The following is a 19615-nucleotide window of genomic DNA, read 5'->3' on the forward strand; positions in this document are numbered from 1 at the left end:
GGCCTGTAAAGGCCAAATTTTTTTCGTCAGAATCTTCCCAATTTGAAGTAGTAAATGAAGTCTATTTACAAAACTTTTTGCATGGATGGATTGTAAATCGCGAAATGAAGCTAATGATGCTAATTAATTCATGATTAATTAATAATTAGTGGTTTGTTACTGTAGCATCACTGTTGCAGAATCATGGATTAAGTAGGCTCATTAGATTCGTCTCGCGATTTACAACCTAACCATGCAAAAAGTTTTGTAAATAGACTTCATTTACTACTTCAATTTAGCAAGATTCATTTTCACTTTAATGCGTTTACGGCTTTTTTGTGTTTACGGGGTGATAACTAAACAGACCCTTTTTCCGTGCCTGCCTAGCTGGCATCGTCGAGACGTCGACAAGCCCGTGGAGCGTGGGCGGTGGGCCGACGCCGTGCGCGCTCGGCTCGGGTCACCGCGCCGCCGCTTGTCCGGCGCACCGGTGATGACTGATGCTGCTAGCCCAGCGTGGAAGCGGCGAGCGGTGAGGTTTAGCACGTTCACCGTTCGGTTACTGCACAGGCGGAATAAACTATTCGAGCACGGAATATTACATGATCGCCGAGCCCGGCCGCGTCCTCTGCTCGCATCGCTCACCGTCGGTGCCCTCTGCCGCCCGCCAACAGCATTCAATTGCTGCGCTGTTTCTTGTTCTTGGGTGGACAGGACGCGAAGGGGAGGGTGGCACGCCGGGGCGATCGCAGCGACTGTGGACAACGCGTGCTCCGCGGTGGCGCTCACGTGCGTACGTGGAGAATTTTCGATATTTGACATTAAATTTGCACGTCTCACTTTTTTGACATCCAATACCTTTCGAAATATAATCATATTTATGCGAATTGTTTCAATTCGAAAGATTTCTTCTCTTTTTTTTCTTGATTTCATAATTTTCATTTTCATTTTTGTTTTACAGGGCACTTGAATTTCCTATTTTACCTAACCCAATCAATCAAAGTCAGATTGGATCGAATCGAACCAATCCAGCTGGTCTTCCTCTCCTCCTCCCCCTCGGACGCAAGAGGAGGTGGAATAGGGGCTCCGCTGCCGGCTCAAACTGTCTCCCAGCAAGGTCACTGGACGCCGGGAACCGAACGGCTAAGGGTTCCTCCAACGGGGCACCGTAAAGCGCCCCCCACCCCTACGTAGGGGGGTTTTGGGGGAGCGAGCGGTCCAACGGCTCTCCCCACAGCTCCCCCTATATACGGGGGGAGTTGAAACTCCCTCCATATATAGAGTGAGTTTCAACTCTCCCTATATCTTTAATCACACCGTTTTTTCATGATATTAATCTCGTTTGAGCCCCGTAATATGATGATAATGCGTATTATGACAGTACAAATATTGTATGATTTTTTTAAATTAAAAAATGATAAATAAATAGTTAGTTAATGAGTGATAGTATATAGAGGGAATAGATATGAGGGAATTATTGGAGAGAAAGAGTTATAGGGGGAAGAATTTTTTGGAGGGAGATAGTAAAATATAGTAAATAGTACGTTTGGGGAGAGTTGGACGGGGGGAATGGTTGGAGATAGCCTAAAGTGATAATCCAATCCAAACGCATCTGGGGCCGAAAATTTCCGACGTCTACAATAGATTTCCTGTGGAAACGCCTCACAGGAGGATTTCGCAGGAGGAGTATCCATCTGGTCGCGGGTGGTGAGCCGGAAGGGCAAAGCCAAACTCGCGGCTGCAGCCTGCACCGGTGGTGGTGCGCGAGGAGTCCGGTGGTGGCCTGCACCTCAAATTAGAGGGCTAGTATTTGTAAACTTTGCAATGTAGAATTTCGACCTAGCCCCCTGATTCGTACGGGTACGGCTTCGGCTTCGGCTTCGGCTCCGACCCGTCCCCCCGCGAACGCCGCCGCCGCCGTCTTCCCCGTCTTCCCTTCCAGCCGAAAGAGCACAGACACAGGAAGAACAGTCAACGAGCGGCGACGTGCGATCCTGCCAGCCACGCTCACATGACGGCGCACCCCTGCGCGTTCTCGTCGCTGAAGTAGTCGGTGGCCCTGGTGCCGGCGACGGCCGAGCTGGCGCCGTGGTGGTAGTAGGCGCCGTACAGCCGCGAGTCGTCGTAGCCGTGCTTGTGGTAGTTGTACGAGGACCCCGGGCGCGCCGCGTGGGCGGCGTGCGCCGGGCCGGCCGCGCCGGCGGGGTCGTACAGGAGCTGCTGCTGCGCCAGGACGTGCGCGGCGCCGGCGGCGCCGCCGGCGAAGGGCTGCGGCCACAGCACGGCGCGGCGGCCCGTCCGGCGCACCGCCTTGAGCACCTTCTTCTGCTCCACGTCCCCGTTCACCGTCACCTTCTGCTGCGCCATGTCGATCTCCACGTCGTGCACGCCCTCCAGCCGCAGCACCGCCTTCCGGATCTTCTTCTCGCACCCCGGGCAGTCCATGTGCACGCACATCTCCACGAGCTGGTAGTTGCCGGCCGGGATGACAATGTCCATGTCCAGCAGAGATGAATCGGTCAGATTGAATGAAAAAAAACAAATGCACGCACATTGTAGCATAGAGGGACGAAACTCACCGTCATTTTCGTCTTTCGAGCTGGATCGATAACTCCCTGCAGTTCTTTAGTCTTCTTGTCAGGCAGTTGACAATGGCGAATGGCGGTGCAAGTTCAGATTGTGATGTTTGTATTCTGTCGAAGTTGTGTGGATCCGATCCCCCATATATGTTCGTGTCGTGCGCGTCAGAGCATGTGGGTGTGCCGTACGTGTAACGGCTGCCGCGCCCGGGAAGCATGTGCCAATGGCAGTTGGGCCGCGAGCTGAGGTCGGCACCAGGGCGAGGAGTTGACTAGCGATTTTTCAGTGCAGCTCCTGCACCGACTGCTTGCTTCGCGCTCCACGGTCAGTCCCGGTGCGTAAACACCAAACAACGACGCCGATGCCGACTTGGAGGCAAGCGCCGGGAGCACGCACGCGCGCAAGCAAGCAGCCGCCGGCCACCTCGCTGGCATGCGCGTTCGAGGACCAACCAAACGCGCGCGTAGGGAGGAGCAAGCGCTAGGCTGTGGCTTCCCATGCCGCGTTTCGTCAGAGGAAAGCGCGGCGGAAATGGAGGGCGCCGAGCATGCGGGTGAAGGATTGCAGGGTACGCCTGGGATCTGCCAGTGGCCAGTCGGCTGGGCTGGTTGGCAGCGCCGGCGGCGGGTCCCGCTCCGCCCTGCCTTGCCTTCCGGTGGCGGCTGCGACAAGTTGACTTATTTATTCGGCGGGCCGGACCGCCGGAATGGTTAGTGGTATGTGTAGTGCAGGGCCGCGCGTCCAGAGCTAGCTACTACACTGCCATGCTAAAGCCCATCATCAATCTTTATAGCCGGCCCGACACTGGAGGCTCTTGCATGCAGGGAAGCGCCAAGGACTTGCATCTTCAGTCTGGGGTGCTGGCGAGTGATTGCGCCAAGGCGTCCAGAGTATCAAGGGCGAAGCGATGAGACGTATGGTCAGATTGTGCGAGAAATCAAGAGGATCGTCCACTTCATCCACGACGAACCTCCGTACTGTAAATAAAGTTGTTTTGAATTTATCTTAAGTCAAACATTTTACACTTTAACTATAAAATAAATAAACTGAATTTGAAAATACGAAAGCGGTGTAAGTAGATTCATCTTGAAAAATGTAGTATCGTAAAAGCATATATTGACTATTTTATAAATTTTTTATAGCAAAAAGATTATGATCAAATTTGTTTTTGGAGACCGTGTCAATATCTGCAACGACTTCCTTTACAGTACGAAGGGATTAGATGCTCATAATCTGGTTAGATCCTTTTTGTATAAAGATTTACTAAGTCGTCATGTGTGGTTCTTCAATCCGCCGGCGGGCATATGTAACACTTATCATATCCATGATCATGGGCATATGTAACACTTATCATATCCATGATCAATAAAATCTGGTGGCGATTGTAAAAAAAAACTACCAGTTTTCTGATAACTTGTTCATTCATCAGTTATTAAAGATTAGGTATCTACTATGCATGAACTTCTCCTTCTACTTATATGATTTGGCAGCATTCCTGCCGTTAGTTTCAAAAACAAAAAGATAAGGTATCTACCTTTACATTTATTTATTCACAATCAAGCTTCGGCGCCTTCGGGTGCTGCTGCAACTGGTCCCTTTTTCCTCTTCATACGAATGGTATTACCGTTACAGCCTTTAGATGCCTGACGCCTCGTGTCTGGTCAAATGGATCACGCTTGACGCTTGACAAGTTGACACAGTGTGTCAGTGTTTGGGCTTGGCTGCCTTAAAGTTACTCAAACGAGCGAGTTAAGCCAACTGATCGATCTTGTAGTGCTAGAAAGAGCGTATGAAAGGAACATGTAGCGTGCCGTGTATTTCCGTGGCAGTTCGTCTAGACAGTTTTGACTGCAGAAACGGATACAGAATTCGGGCTGGCCCTAAAGCCTCGTCTGCGGCATTTGGGCCGGCAGTACTCAGGGTGCGAAAGGTGTCGGCTCCCCACGTCAGAATTGTGTGCCTTTACGCAATTTCAAGCTGATCGCCAAGTTATCAAAAAAAAAAAAGCTGATCGCCAAGATGCCGTCATAAAGGAGAACCTTTCCGTACAGTAGCACACAATGATCAATCAAAGTACTCCAAAGTGCACTTTCCTGTCCATCTTTCAGCTTTGGTTCAGCGCTTCTACTTTTTTTTTCTCCTCTGAGAAAAAGCTCCACTGCCGGTCGGGGGGGGGGGGGGGGGGGGGGGGAGAGTTTGGTGATAATCAGAGCGGAAGAGTTGTCGTAGCCCTAGCTGCTCATTTTTTTTTTTAATTTGGATTGGACCATTATATCCTGATATTTTAGGAGTAGCATCATATTTGTATATATATAACTTGACGAGTACCTATGAAACAGGATTTGCCTAGTTACTCCTGAGTTGGTAGAGTGTTTCTTTAGCGACCAAACAGCATTGGTGTGGTTCCTTGGTATCATAGAGCATGTTGCCCACTGAAAAAAACCACTTATTAGTTTCCTAAATTGAATTGAGGATAATGCGAGCACACGTGATAGATGAACTGAGTACCTTCAAGCCGGTAGACAAGTTAAAGCAAGTATTATGATGGGCGATGAGCCGGCTCGTATCTACATGGATGAGAGAGAAGGAAATGGGTGTCTCGCAAGACGCTCATCCAACCGGCGAAGACAAGCTGTGGTTGTTGGCATTGGCTGAGCAGCAAGCGCTGCATTGAATACCAGAGTGGCCCGTCACCATTAGCGCCAGCAGCCGGCGAGGAGCTGGCGAATCTTTAAACTTGCTTCTAGGCCACAAGGAACCCTATGCTCAATTAACATGCATATGCATTACTCCTAGCTAATCAGCAGGCCATCGTTTCCTTGGGGTTGCATGTATCTTCCTTTCTAGGGCTCTTCCGCATGATTGCAGCGCGGTAATAAAGCAACTGGGTCCTTGTCCCCTGCATTAACAAAAAAACGGCCGGTTAATGGCTTCATATATGGTACCGGGCCCCTGTCCCCAGGCTAGTAGTACCAAACTAGCAGACCTCCAAAGCCCGTCAAGCCACGTTCCATCCCGATCAACGGGAGACTCCCGGGAGACGAGGGCGAGACCAGCACGCATGTACCAGGACCAGGACGCGCCCCGTCCACACGTCGTTTTCCCCGATCGGTGCCGCTGGGGAGCGTAGTTTTGTTTTTTTTTGAAAGAAACTGGGGAGCGTAGTTTCCCTTGTTGCTTTTGCGCCGTCGGCCCCATGCTGCCGCCGCGCCAGTGACTGGTGTAAGTTTACCGCAAGCTTCGCCGACCTTTTTGCGTTCAGAGTCGTCGGAGTCTTTTTACAGTGGGCCGGGGAAAGAAAAGGGGAAAATTCGATTCATGCCACCACAACTCCGTGAAATTGGGTTTTATGTTCAAAATCATGCCACTTAATGACATGGATTTCAACATGAAATCCAATTTCAAAAAGTTGGAGTGGCATGGATCCAACTGACCCAAAGAAAAGAGGAACGCCAGTCGGCCGGCCGGTGCCCGCCGTGCGGGATGCGCTTTTGGGCTGGCTGGCCGTCGCCAAGCGGCAGGAATTCGCTACGATGGCCGCCCGGGTAGCAGGAACAGCGCGGGCACAGCTTGTATTAATGGATCGGCGCTTTTGTTAGTTAATTAACTCCTCCACTGCAAAAGCGCATGAAACTGAAATAGTAATCGTTTCGGCGTGTGCAGGTGAGGAATGATCAGTACTCACTCCTGGATGTGATGAGTGAATTGTCAACCGTACGGTGTGATAGTGTGCTTGGTCTTTGGTTGCAGGTACACGGGCGTCGAGTGTCGACGGTGAGCTGCCGTGGAGGTGCTGTGGCCGATGGACTGTGCGGTGGACGGCGGTGAAGGGCAGCCGGGACCGGAGCTCGTGCCGAGCCGCAGCTTTGGCGTCCACTCCTGGATCGAGGGCGCAAGCACCGGTAGATGACATGTTTCTTGGTTTACGCCACAAAACCAAGCTGGCGGACGGCGGTTGAAGACGCCAAGTCGTGGAGGCACGGGCGTCGGTCTCGGGACTGGCGGAGATGACGGGCATCGACGGCGTCTAGGGTCTCGCTGCGGGCGAGGAGGTGACGGGCGTCGGGCGGCGTCTAGGGCCGTTAGAAGGCCGAGGCGGGAACGGCGTCCAGGGCCACGACGTGGAGGCGGGAATCTTCCCATGCGTGGAGTTTTGGCGGTTTTCACAAAACTGGCCACCTCACTGGGTTTCGCAGACCCCTCAAAACCGCGGATCAGATCTGCATCGACGTGGCGGCATCGCAGAGAAGGCTTCGAGTCGAAGAAAGAAACTCCGCCGTCGGATGAGATCTTGTACCCTTTCCGGTTTTGCCCCTACGGGCGTTTTTAGTGTACGAGTCAGGGTGGAGGTCATTTCTGGTAAGGGACCGGTCTGACCGGTCTGTGAGACCGGTCTGACCGGTCGCCCCTGAGGTCGTATAAATACATCTCACCTGCCCCCTTGGACAGGTGAGCCTCCAAGCCACGAGTCCTTTTCTGTTTTTCCTTGCTCCTCTCTCTGTTCTAGGGTTAGGCCAAGGTCTCCATGGAAAACGTGGTCTAGATTATAGCTAGGTCCACAAATCTGAGAGGGTGGATGAATGGGTGGAGGTCTAGCTCTTGTATAGGTGAATTCCTCTGTAAATCACGATGAATTTGAATGAAATTGAGGACCCTTTTGAGCAGCTCTCTTGTGTTCCCGTTCATCTTTTGTTCATGGATTGATTTCCTCTCTTTTGGTGGTTTTTTAGATTAAAGCTTTCTCTTGGTGGGTTTAGCGACTCCGTGATTTGCTTCTCGACCATCTAGCCTAGAGCTAAACCCCCGAGAATCACGAGTCCCTCGGATTGAGGTTTTTGGAGTTTTTTTAAAACCCTCTTTTACCTCTTTCCCCCACGAGATTCTTGTGATCCTTTGCGTTTTGGGTTGATTCCTTTTGTGGAGAGCTTCGTCTCTATCCCAGGAACCTCCCTGCTAATTTTGAGTCCATCTGGTGATGATTTGAACGAGTAATCTTGAAATCACCTCGAGTTCGCGGGCTGGAATTCTGTTCTGAGCAGAAGCGGTCTGACCGGTCGCAGCAACCGGTCTGACCAGTCGGAGCAACCGGTCTAACCGGTCTGGAATTTCAAATCCAGCCCGACCGGTCTGACCGCCCAGAGCAAGCGGTCTGACCGGTCCCTGACTGCTATATCTGCAGTTTTTCTCGATCGCTTCCGTGCTTTCTCTCGCTTGTTCCAAGGGCTGGTTTGTGTTGGTTTAGCTCTTCTATAGCTACTCCACACCTCATCTAGGATTTGAGGGTTTGTGGTGATTTTCGGGATATAGGCCGACGGATCGATTTCGAAAGAAATTTTGATCGGCTCCCATTCACCCCCCTCTGGTCGCTAGTTTCGGTCCCTCAATTGGTATCAGAGCTTGGTTGAAGTTTTCAGTACCTTAACCGGTTCGAAAACCACTCGGCGACCATGGCGAGTCTGGGTAAGATCCCAGTGTTTTCCGGCGAGGACTATACTTATTGGAAGGTTCGCATGCGTGCCTGTTATCGCCATAAATTAACAGGGTTAATTAATGGGCCGCGATTGAGTTGGGCTTAATGAAGAAATTGAAGGAGGCTTACGAATCGGCTCCTGCGAGAGCATTTGGGCCATATGGGCCATGTATCCTTAGATTTAGTTCAGATTAAGTTAGAGATAAAGTCCGATATGGACACATAAGTTTAGATTATTTTCCAAGTCTCCAGACTATAAATATGTACCCTATGATATTTGTAAAGAAGAACGTCATCACGTTTCGCAAACAACAACTCTCGGCGCACCGCCACCCCTAATTCTAGGGTTTCATCCAAGTAAGCGTCATGCTGCCCTGATCGCTTCTTGCGATCAGGGCAGCGTTGTTCTTGCTTTTACCTTGGTATTACTCGTACTGAAGTGTTTTTTATGGCGAGTAGTGCTAGTTATCCTGATTTTCGTAGCATGATCTTTAGTAGATTCATCGTGCTTTTATTGCTTATCATCTACGAACTTCATGTCATCTCTGCGCGATTATGTTTTAATCTTATACTAATTCTTGTTGTATGGAATTAGTCGCGTAGAAATGACACCCTACTTCTTTTCCATCTAGTAGATCTAATCTGTTATGGTTTGTTCTTATATTTAAGAATCGGCGTAATATCTGATAGGTTAGGCCTTGCAAACGGGTTGGATGATCCGGTGATGTATTAGATGCTTTGCCTTAGTCTTAATAGGGAATTGATCCGGGAATCGGCTTTCGCTTGTTCTTAGGCCTCTATTCTGGTTAAGGTTTAGTTATTTATTACGCTCATTAGGCCCAATTACGTGTAGGATGTTCCGATTTAGCAGTGAAGCTTTTACCGTCGTGGATTAGATTAGCTAGATTCAATTGAAGCAACTTTACAGTTATTTGCTTTATTCATTACCATCTGGATATGCAGATCCAATCTGACACCGGGACTCGATCGGCTCTTTAAAGCCGATGCAAGAGTCGTCCCGGGGAGCCGACCACGGCTCGGACTAATGTTTACACGTGTCTGTGCTTGTAAGCAAATCATCGCAAGCACGTTCGCACCTTCATGATCGGGTATAGGTCAGGTGGCACGCCCTGCGTCTTAGAAAGCCGCGGCGTGTGCCAGGATTGCGGGCCGTTGATGAGGGAGCAGTGCCTGCCAGCGCCCCGGCGACCTCCCGGCTCTTCGTGTTCCTTGTCGCTACTCGCCGGTGGGTTTTGACTGACAACAAATTCTAGCACACCCGGTGGGACCCTCATCAGCAACAACGCCCACCGCAGAGATGACAGGACCTCAGGACCAAGCACCGATTCCGTCGGTCACCAAACCTGTCACGTATGAAGAGCTGACTCCAGAACATAAGCAAAAGTATGATGAGGTCAAAGCTCAGTTCATAGCCGATGTCATCGGCTCTTTCGAGAGGACCCACAACCACGACATCAGGTGGAAGGGGTTCTCACCCGAAGGCGCTCTCGACAACGTTGACCTGTCCGTACCATCAGAGGAGCGCACCAGAGCCCTGCGCCAGGAGATGAACTACATGGTGGCTCACACGCTTCATCGGCACTCAGAAAGCCTGGTGAATGAGCTCGAGCGTGTGGCACATCGTGTCGTCCAGGAGGTGATCAAGAACCAGTACTCCCCATCAGGACCAATTCTGGGGAGTCACATGGGAGAGGCCTCACTTCAGTCTAGGCCATCAGTATCGTACTCGCTCGCGGCCCCAGGACCGCAAGGTTCGCCGATCTATGTCGTCTACAAGATCGGCGGTGACCCTGGAGAAGGCCAGTTCCTGAACGAGCCGCCTAAGGAGATCCCGCATGGCTACACATGCGTGTACATACCTAACAGCATCAGTCCAATGCGTGCGGGACATCTGGCGGGTACAGGATCTTCAGGAGCAGATGCGGAGAAACAGGCATGGCTAGCGAAGTACGCTACCGGGCCGAGTGCCGAGCCCTCGGCCCCAGGAGTTCTGAGTGTGGAGCAGGTCAGTGCAATATTAAGGGACCAGTTCGGCATCCTGCCCAAGAGAAAGGCGATCGGCTATTCTAAGCCGTATCCGAGTGATTATGACTTGATCCCGTTGCCACCCAAGTGTCGGCTCCCGGAGTTCACCAAGTTCAACGGGTCAGAAGGAGCCAGCTCTATCGAGCATGTGAGCCGATACCTAACGCAACTCGAGATGATCTCAGTGTCGGATCCTCTAAGGGTCCGTTTCTTCTCCCAGTCTCCCACGGGTTCAGCCTTTGGGTGGTACACGTCACTGCCCCCAGATTCGATCCGGACTTGGAGGCAGCTGGAAGATCAGTTCCACACCCAGTATCATTCAGAGGCTGCTGAAGCCGGGATTGCTGACCTCGCCCAAGTCATGCAGAAGCAAGGGGAAAGTGTGTCGGAGTACGTGTAGTGCTTCAGAGAAGTTAAGAATCGATGCAACTCATCGTGCTTCACAGAGGAGGTAGTCGATTTGGCAGTTTTGGGGCTCGCTAAGCCGATCAAGGATCTGGCTTTTTAGTTGGAATTCACTTCTCTGGCGCACATGGTGCAGAAGCTCACGGCGTATGAACACTATCACCCGTAGTTATACCAGAAAAAATTCAAGCGCCACGTGAATATGGCTCAAGCAGGTGATTCCGATGATTCTGGCGGGGAACAAGAAGTGGCTGTGGCAGAGTGGACCCGGGGGGCAAACCCCGTCCCGTGCAAGTGGGTCAAACAGAAGGGGCTTGTGAAGGGCTTTGACTTTGACGTGGCTAAGGCAAAGCAGATATTCGACTTACTGCTCAAGGAAAAGCAGTTGAAGCTCCCAGAAAATCACAAGCTGCCGACGGCACAAGAGCTGCAGGGGAGGCTGTACTGCAAGTGGCACCACTCATTCACCCGTGCCACGAATGATTGCAAGGAGCTGCGTCAGCAGATCTAATCGGCTATCGAGCAAGGCCGATTAATTCTGGCCCAACACACGATGAAGGTGGACAGTCAACCGTTCCCACAAGCTAACATGGTGGAGCTGTCGAATTTTGGACCTGAGGGCCGGAACTTGGCATTCCAGATTAACATGGCGGGACCCATGCGCCGCCGTGACGACCAGAGGAAAGAGGCCACTTCTGGCAAACGCCCCCAGGATGAAGACGAGCCGGAGCAGCGACATGTTACTGAAGAACAAGTGCGTCACGTCCGTAATCAACTCCCAGCTTCCAATCGGCTTCTGGAAAAATACCAGTATCAGTACAAGTTGCGCCGCCGATATGAATCGGAAGAGGAGGAGTATGAGCACCGCACAGGGAGGACGCTGGGGAGGCGCCATGCTATACGCGACCACTGGCATTGCCCGTTCTTCAGGTACTGTTGGAATTCCGGCATGAGCCAATTTCCTACTATAGATGATTGGTTAGAGTGCAGGCCTCGGGGATGCCAGCTAGGCGAGACGTCGGTGTTCCAGTGCTTGGGGCCCAGAGCACATCACGACGGCCAGGTTAAGCGGCCATCCAGGGATGATCTTGAGCTAGAAGAGGAATACAGGTATCATCGTCCACGGTGGTGCCAGACGGGCTCAGCCGCTCACAGAAGCACAGAGTGCAACGCCTACACAATCTCGAAGAGGCAGAGACAAGGTACCTCGACGTGCTTAGGAAAACATGTCCGGATCTCGCGGAGCAAGTCAGGCACCCGCGAAGGGTGGAAAGGCGCCCTCCAAGGAAGGAGTGGCGCCCCAAGCAGCAAAGAGATGATGAAAAGCCATCGGCTGATGTGAACATGGTGTTCGTGCTCCCGTCGGAGTTTTGGGCGCCCCAACCGGAGGAATTGGCCGTCGCGCAGTTGGATCTTGGCCCACAGCCGATCATCATCGAGAAGCCCAAGGAGAAAAGCTACAAGCACCTGAAGGGATTATATCTCAAGGGATTCATCGACGGCAAGCCGGTGAACAGGATATTGGTCGACACTGGCGCAGCGGTCAATCTAATGCCGTACTCAGTACTGCGCCGATTTGGTCGTTCTGCTGCTGATCTTATCAAGACCAACGTGATGCTCAATGATTTTAACGGCCAGCCGTCGGAGGCACAGGGCGTCCTCAATGTGGAGTTGACAGTTGGCCGCAAGACCGTCACAACCTCGTTCTTCATCGTCAACAGCAATAGTACGTACACAGTGCTGCTTGGGAGGGATTGGATTCACGCCAATTGTTGTGTCCCTTCCACGATGCATCAGTGTTTGGTCCAATGGGATGGCGATGAAGTGGAGGTGGTCCGTGCAGATGATTCCAGCGAGGTTTCACTCACAGACATGAACGCCTGGGATGCGGAAGGGCAAGAGCCGATTTCAGGGATCGCGCTGGAAGACTGTGATCGGATCGAAGCGACAAAAAAACGGATTGAGGCTGGTCTTATCCACTGGCCTCACAGAATAAATACATCATTTCAAGCTACGGAGCCTAGCAGGCTTAGAGAGGCCGGTCCCAGCGACCGGCCCCAAAAAATAGACAATTATTGTTTAGAGTCGAAACTGTTACATTGTGGACAGACCTTAGCCTGCTCTGGCAGTTGGTTAGTTAATGAGCATTCAGTTTCGAGGGGTAATATAGAGACGGCCGGCCCGTGCGGTCGGCAGAAAATTTTCTTTTGTCATCTCCCCGTGTTTGCTGTCGACGTGGCAGATGATGACGAGTCGCCTGCGTCCACAGTCGATTTTACTGGCGATGGCAAGTTGGGGTACGGGTTTACATCAGCTGACGATTTGGAGGAAGTTGATATTGGTCCCGGGGATAAGCCGTGGCCAACATTTATCAGCAAGAAGTTAGACCCGAGTCTGCGTGAGCCGATGATAGCACTGTTCAAGGAATTCCGGGATTGTTTCGCGTGGGATTATACTGAAATGCCTGGTCTGGACAGAAGCATTGTCGAACATCGGCTCCCGCTTAAGAAAGGATTTCGGCCGTTTCAACAACGAGCAAGGCAGACGAAGGCTAAAGTCCTGGAGGAGGTCAAGAAAGATGTGCAAAAGATGTTGGACGCTGGGTTCATCAGGCCATGTAGGTATGCAGAATGGATCTCCAGTGTGGTCCCTGTATAGAAGAAGGATGGCCGATGGAGAGTCTGCGTGGATTTCAGAGACCTCAACAGAGCGACGCCAAAGGACGAATATCCGATGCCCGTGGCAGAAACATTGATCAACGCCGCTGCCGGTCACAAAATGCTGAGCTTTATGGATGGTAACGCCGGCTACAACCAGATCTTTATGGCCCTAGAGGATATAAGCAAGACCGCGTTCAGAGTACCCGGTGCGGTCGGCTTGTTCGAGTACTTGGTTATGACCTTTGGATTGAAAAATGCCGGTGCAACGTATCAACACGCCATGAATTACATTTTTCATGATCTCATCGGCAAGCTGGTAGAGTTCTACATTGATGATGTCGTGGTCAAGTCCACATCGGCTGGGGGGCATCTGGAAGATTTACGTAAGGTTTTGGAGCGGACTCGAAAATTTGGGCTTAAAATGAACCCGAAGAAATGTGCCTTTGGCGTATCGGCTGGTCAGTTCTTAGGATTCCTGGTACATGAGCGAGGAATCGAGATCGGCTTGAAGAGTCAAGAAGCGGTAAAGATAATGAAGCCGCCTACTATGAAGAAGGAGTTACAGAAGCTCATCGGCAAAATCAACTTCGTCAGACGATTTATCTCCAATCTGTCTGGGCGTATCGAGCCGTTCATGGGTCTGGTGAAGATCAAGTCTGAGAATGAGTTTCACTGGGGGGCAGAACAGCAACAGGCTCTTGATGAAATCAAGGAATATTTGTCGAAGCCTCCAGTACTGGTTCCGCCTCAACAGGACAGGCCTTTCTACGTGTACTTGTCCGTGGGTGACAATTCCATCGCCTCGGCTCTGATTCAGAAGCATGACGATCAGGAGAGGATTGTCTTCTACCTCAGCAGGTGCAAGTTGGACGCCGAGACCAGGTACCCTGAGATCGAAAAGCTTTGCCTTTGTTTATTCTTTACATGTATAAAGCTTCGACATATTTTGCTCTCGGCGGAAACGATCGTCATATGTAAATCGGATGTCATCAAGCATATGCTGTCGGCTCCTATTTTAAAAGGCCGACTTGGAAAATGGATGTTTGCATTGTCAGAATTCGATATCCGATATCAACCTGCAAAGGCAGTCAAGGGGCAGGCACTAGCGGATCTCATTGCAGACAGGGTCAACACTGACGTGTCTGCACTTTTTGTACGTGCCTGGGCCATGTTTTTCGATGGATCGGCTTGTGATGATGGGTGCGGCGTAGGAATTCTGTTGGTATCGCCTCGTGGGGCGACTTATTCTTTTTCCATCAGGATTACTACTTCATGCACCAATAATTTAGTAGAATATGAGGCCGTTCGTAAGGGGATGGAATTACTCCTGGAAGCTGGTGCGGAAGCAGTGAAAATATTTGGGGATTCAAAACTGGTGATTTCTCAGCTCACGGAGGAATATAGATGTGAGAGTGAGGCTCTTTTTCCGATATGGATGCAGTGCCGTGAGTTGATGTCACAATTCAGGTATATTAATTTCCACTGGATACGAAGGACTTTGAACAGTGAAGCCAATGACTTTGAACAGTGAAGCCAATGACTTGGCACAGATGGCTTCTGGATATAAGGTAACAGCCGATGGGGTCGATGTAGAGGTTCAGTTTCTAGAACCTGGAGACTGGAGGGCCGATATCTTCAATTATTTGAAGGATTCGGCTCGGGGGGCACCCAGAAGGATAAGACTCAAAGCTATGAAATATGTTCTGATAGGGGACGATATGTTCTACAAGACTTTGGAAGGACTGCTGCTTAAATGTTTGGGGCCTTCAGAGTCGAATCGGCTCTTGCATGAGGTTCATGAAGGAGCCTGCGGTACTCATCAATCGGCTCATAAGATGAAATGGCCGATTAGGCGATCAGGATATTACTGGCCTACCATGCTTGAGGATTGCTTTAAATATTACAAGGGATGTCAGGCATGTCAGAGATTCGGCAAGATTCAGATGGTGCCGGCATCAGTAATGAATCCTATCATTAAGCCATGGCCGTTCAGGGGTTGGGCCATGGATATGATTGGCCAGATTAACCCGCCATCTAGCAAAGGTCACCAATGGGTGTTAGCTGTTACGGATTATTTCACAAAATGGGTGGAGGCGGTACCCATGAGGTCGGTGGCATCGAAAGATGTGATCAGTTTCGTTAAAGAGCACATCATTCATAGGTTTGAGATTCCTCAGACCATTACGACCGATGGAGGATCGGTCTTTATATCAGAGGAATTTAGAAAGTTTGCCGATGATATGGGGTTCAAGCTGATCAGATCAACCCCATATTATGCCCAGACTAATGGACAGGCTGAAGCATCCAACCAGAGCCTTATCAAGCTGATCAAAAGAAAGATCGATGAATATCCTATGTATTGGCATGAGGTGTTGTCAGAGGCTTTGTGAGCATATCGTATTTCATGTCACGGATCCATTAAGACATCACCATACCATCTGGTCTACGGTCAAGACTCTGTGTTGCCATGGGAGATCACGGGCGGATCAAGGCGTGTTGAGTTTCAGAATGATCTATCGACTGAAGAGTATGCAGTCTTGATGAGCGATAATGTGGAGGATCTTACAGAGCTAAGACTTTGGTCACTTGAGAAGATCAAGGAAAACAAGTCTAAAGTTGCTCGTGCATACAATAAAAAGGTCAAGCCGAAAGAATTCCAGGTTGGAGACCTAGTTTGGGAGGCAGTGGTACCATTGGGAACTAAAGACAGGAAATATGGTAAGTGGTCTCCTACTTGGCATGGACCATACAAGGTTGATCAGGTCCTGCCTGGAAGTGCCTACATGCTCGAAGAATTAGATGGTGTCAAGTTTCCTGTAGCCGTCAATGGCCAACACCTCAAGAAGTATTTTCCGAGCATGTGGGAAGGCGACTAACAAGAGCCGATGAGATCCATCTGGCTGCATTATGATAGGCCAACACGTTGAGTTGGCCAGTTAAAAAAATAAATATGATAGGCCAACACGTTGAGTTGGCCAGTAAAAAAAGTGGAAATGAGATAGGCCAACACGTTGAGTTGGCCAATAAAAAAAAGAGAGGCAAAAGTAAGAGAGGCCAACACATTGAGTTGGCCAGCAAGAAAAAATTGTATGAGAAGCAAGGCAGTCGATGTGTAACCATCGACTTAAGATGTTTTTAATTGATACGAGTTTCAGTTTAACAGGCAACACTAAATGTTTTCTGAATTATTCTACTAGTTCAGGAATCCTTCTATGGCATGGATGGCTTCTGTGCGTATGGCGTCGGCTCTTGCTATGACTGCTTGGTCATCTTTGTCATCGCCTGTTACTATCTGTTGACTCAAGGTGTTGATTTCTGCAAACTCTGCCCGTATTTGCTCGGTTATTTCATGGGCTTCTTGCTTGGAGTTTGCAATCGAGGCTTTCTCCTCTTGGATCAGTCTCTGTGTGGTGCGGACTTTTTCTTCGAGTTCTGCCAGTTCTTTCTCCAGGAGGCTGAGTCGCCTTGTATTCGCTGAGATATCGGCTTTGGCATCCAGAGTTGCCTTCTTCTGATTTAGCATCTTGCACCTTTCAGTGATGTCGCCTTTCAGAGGAACTTGAGAATGCCTCAGTTCTATCATCTGTTGCGCTGCTTTCACCTCTGCCTGAAAGAAGGGAAGATGGCCGCCTGGCCAGAGCTTGACCCGAAGTGACTCTGGGAGTTGGGTTTCTATCTGCTCGAGGATTTTCTGTATTTCGCTGGAGTCATCGACCAGGGTACTGATTGGAGCAGATAGCAGAGTTTTGATGTGTTGAAGCTGATTCGCGAGGTCAATTGGCTAATGTGGTGGTGGTATCTTCGCTCCAGGGGCGATCAGACCCATTGATGCTGGGTCAAAGGAGAGCAAATCTGAAATATTGAAGCCCTGTGGAGATATCAGAGTTAGTTTTGGGAGTAAGGCATACCAACAGAGTCATCGGCTGATTTAAAATCGACTTATGCGGTGTTACCTAGTGTGAGGAAGAAGTGATGATCGGTCCGAGTGTGACCGGCTCAAATAGGGCAGCAGCAGTAGCATCGACTATGTCAGCTTGTTCGTCACATGCCTCTATTGGAGCATCGGGAGTTCCGGGTTGGGCTTCCATCGTCACGTCATCTGTTGCAGTTTCTTCGCTGCGGGTTTATGCTTGGACGATGGTTGATTCTTGTTGTTCAGGGATTTCAGTTGTTCTAGTGCTGACTTCATGAACGACGGTTCTCTGTTGTGATGGGCTTCCAGTGCTAAGGATTTCTTCAGTTGTGGCCTGGAGAAAGGATTATAATCCACCAGAGTATATGTGCATATATAAAAAAAAGCATTCAGGAAATTTCAGAAAGATGAATTACCTGGTTGGTGTTGGAGTCTGATGGACTTGGGGAAGGTTGTGCTGTCTTCTTGATGATCCGTCTCATGAAGATCTTCCTTTTCTTAGTTGGGACTCGCGGGGCAGCACTTCCAAAGGTTTGTCTCCGCTTAGAGGCCGACTGGGGTGAGTCTAGCTGAATAGTCATTATCACTTTCTTCATCGGCGGTGATCTCTTACAAAAAAGGACATCAGGGGCAGTTGGGAGAAAGTGGAATGGCTCCCCGTTATTTGTCATGGGATCTGGACCATCTTGTTGCTGCAAGCAAGGTGAGCAAGGTTAGCTAAGAGAAGTGGGAGAGGGCTTAGAAAGAATAAGAGCACGGATTCAGTACCTCTTCCTCGGGGATTGCATATTCAGGATCAATTTGTTGCAGTAGAGGGCCTAAAGCTTTTCTGAATACATCAGTTTTCCACATTTCCCACCAAGTGTTAAAGCCAATTGACGAGGAAGTAAAAGATAGATCGGCTGGTATTCGAATGTGGAGATTGTCAAACATGATGTAGCATCTTGAACTGGTAAGATCGTCAGGTAGATCGGCTCTACTCTCCACCAAGTGGTGAATATGGAAGTGGGGAGGGACTTGTCCTAGGCCGAATTGCCGAGCTGCTATGACTGGTTGATAGGTTTCAAAACCTGGTTTGATGATTCTGTTGGAAGTGCTTATGCCGACAGGAAGGAAGCCAGGTCGGATCATTAGAGAATATAGATGCCGAGTGCTGTTGTCATCGGCAAAGCTATCCAGCCTGAAGGTAGATGGATTTTCAAAGGCTTCAGATTCAGTGAATGGAAAGAAGAGGGGATTCTCTAGGCCTTTATAGAAAACTCTGAACCATTTTGCTGCATCTGTTGAGTTCAATTTACTGCCAGGGAGGCTGAATAGGGCTTGGCCATAGCTGGTGCATCTAATTGGTCTGCCATTCTCGTCAAGGAAGGAATTCTTGGCTAAGCTTTGAGAGTTTGGAATTTGATACTAGAAGTAGAGTTGTGCCCATAACTGAATGAACCACCAAGGGCCTCCAGTTCTGAGTTTCCTTTGGCTGAGCAAGCTAGTTGTCATCAAATGGAGACATCTGTATGTTTCTCCGAGGAGAAGCTTGCCTAGGCCGGTGCGGTTGCCATGGGCTAGATGGTAAGTCAAAGGAAGATAATTTTTGGTTGGGGCTAAGGAAGGACCACAGAAGATGAAATGTTCTAACCAAAGATTTAGAAAGGCTATGTGTTCCTTTTTACCTACTAGACCTTTCGTTTTCATGTGCTGGTTCATGTAAGTGCTCCAGTTTGTGCAGTCTGTTTTAGATGAAAGTTTAAAGGAGACTTCTGCCATTCTGTGATCTGTAGGATCAGGGGATCCCATGTCATGGCCAGTGATCATGGTAACATCCAGCAGAGTAGGGGTCATGGGTCCATGACCAAAGAGGAAACAGTTCAGAGCAACGGACCAGAAATAGCTGATGGTCTTCAGAAGGTTTTCACCTTTATCAAGGGGGGATAATGATAGACTGAGTACATCAGCTATGTTCAGTTCTTGCCACAAGGGCATATAAGTTTTTGATACTCTGCTATACCATGTAATCCAGCTTTCAGGTGGATTAGGCCATGCTCTTAAGCAGTCGGCCCAGGAATTTAAATTAATGCCTTGACTTAAGAAAGGGATTCTATTCGTTTCACAGGAGATTAAAACTGTGGTATTTTCATAAGTTCGTGGGCCAAGACAAAAGGATTTGGGATTGGAAGGATGCGGCAGAAGGATGTCTGACACCTGGAGTTCAGAGATTCAGAAATTTATGTATGGTGTCATATTTCAGAGTTTGATTTGTCAGAGGCTTAATGAGCTGAAGAAAGTTAAAAGAGCAGGCTGAAAATTACCTTCAGGCCACAGATTGCCGCATCGTCGATTGAAGAATTCGCTGTTTGAGTTGCAGAGTCCGCCATGGCTCAGATCAGCTGACTTTGGGTTTGGTCGGTTTGCGGGCTCTGGTTCGAATTTTGGATGCTTTGCGAGTCTTTGCTTGAATTTATGGAGCGGGATTCTCGAATTACGCTCGGATTTGGAGTGTCTATTTCGAGTTGGATTCAGAAGTGGAAGTGGTGTTCTGTTCTTATACGGGTTGCTTCCAATTTTGAA

The 19615-nt window shown here is 49.7% G+C and overlaps 1 protein-coding gene and 1 long non-coding RNA gene across 2 annotated transcripts; one reads left to right on the forward strand and one right to left on the reverse strand.

The window, feature by feature from the left end:
* The first annotated feature begins 634 nt into the window (after positions 1-634).
* LOC120708103 lies at positions 635-1676 on the forward strand. The gene is made up of 3 exons (XR_005689225.1): positions 635-772; positions 941-1128; positions 1570-1676. It is a non-coding gene; the product is annotated as an uncharacterized LOC120708103 (long non-coding RNA).
* A 293-nt stretch (positions 1677-1969) lies between these two features.
* LOC120708102 (heavy metal-associated isoprenylated plant protein 28-like) lies at positions 1970-2835 on the reverse strand. Its single transcript, XM_039993210.1, has 2 exons — positions 2559-2835; positions 1970-2445 (listed from the first exon to the last, which is right to left on the reverse strand). Exons 1-2 carry the CDS (start codon positions 2562-2564, stop codon positions 1987-1989), a joined length of 465 nt encoding a protein of 154 aa, XP_039849144.1. The 5' UTR covers positions 2565-2835; the 3' UTR covers positions 1970-1986.
* Positions 2836-19615: the final 16780 nt, after the last annotated feature.

This window comes from Panicum virgatum, chromosome 5K, assembly GCF_016808335.1.
Source record: "Panicum virgatum strain AP13 chromosome 5K, P.virgatum_v5, whole genome shotgun sequence".
Classification (NCBI taxonomy): Eukaryota; Viridiplantae; Streptophyta; class Magnoliopsida; order Poales; family Poaceae; genus Panicum; species Panicum virgatum.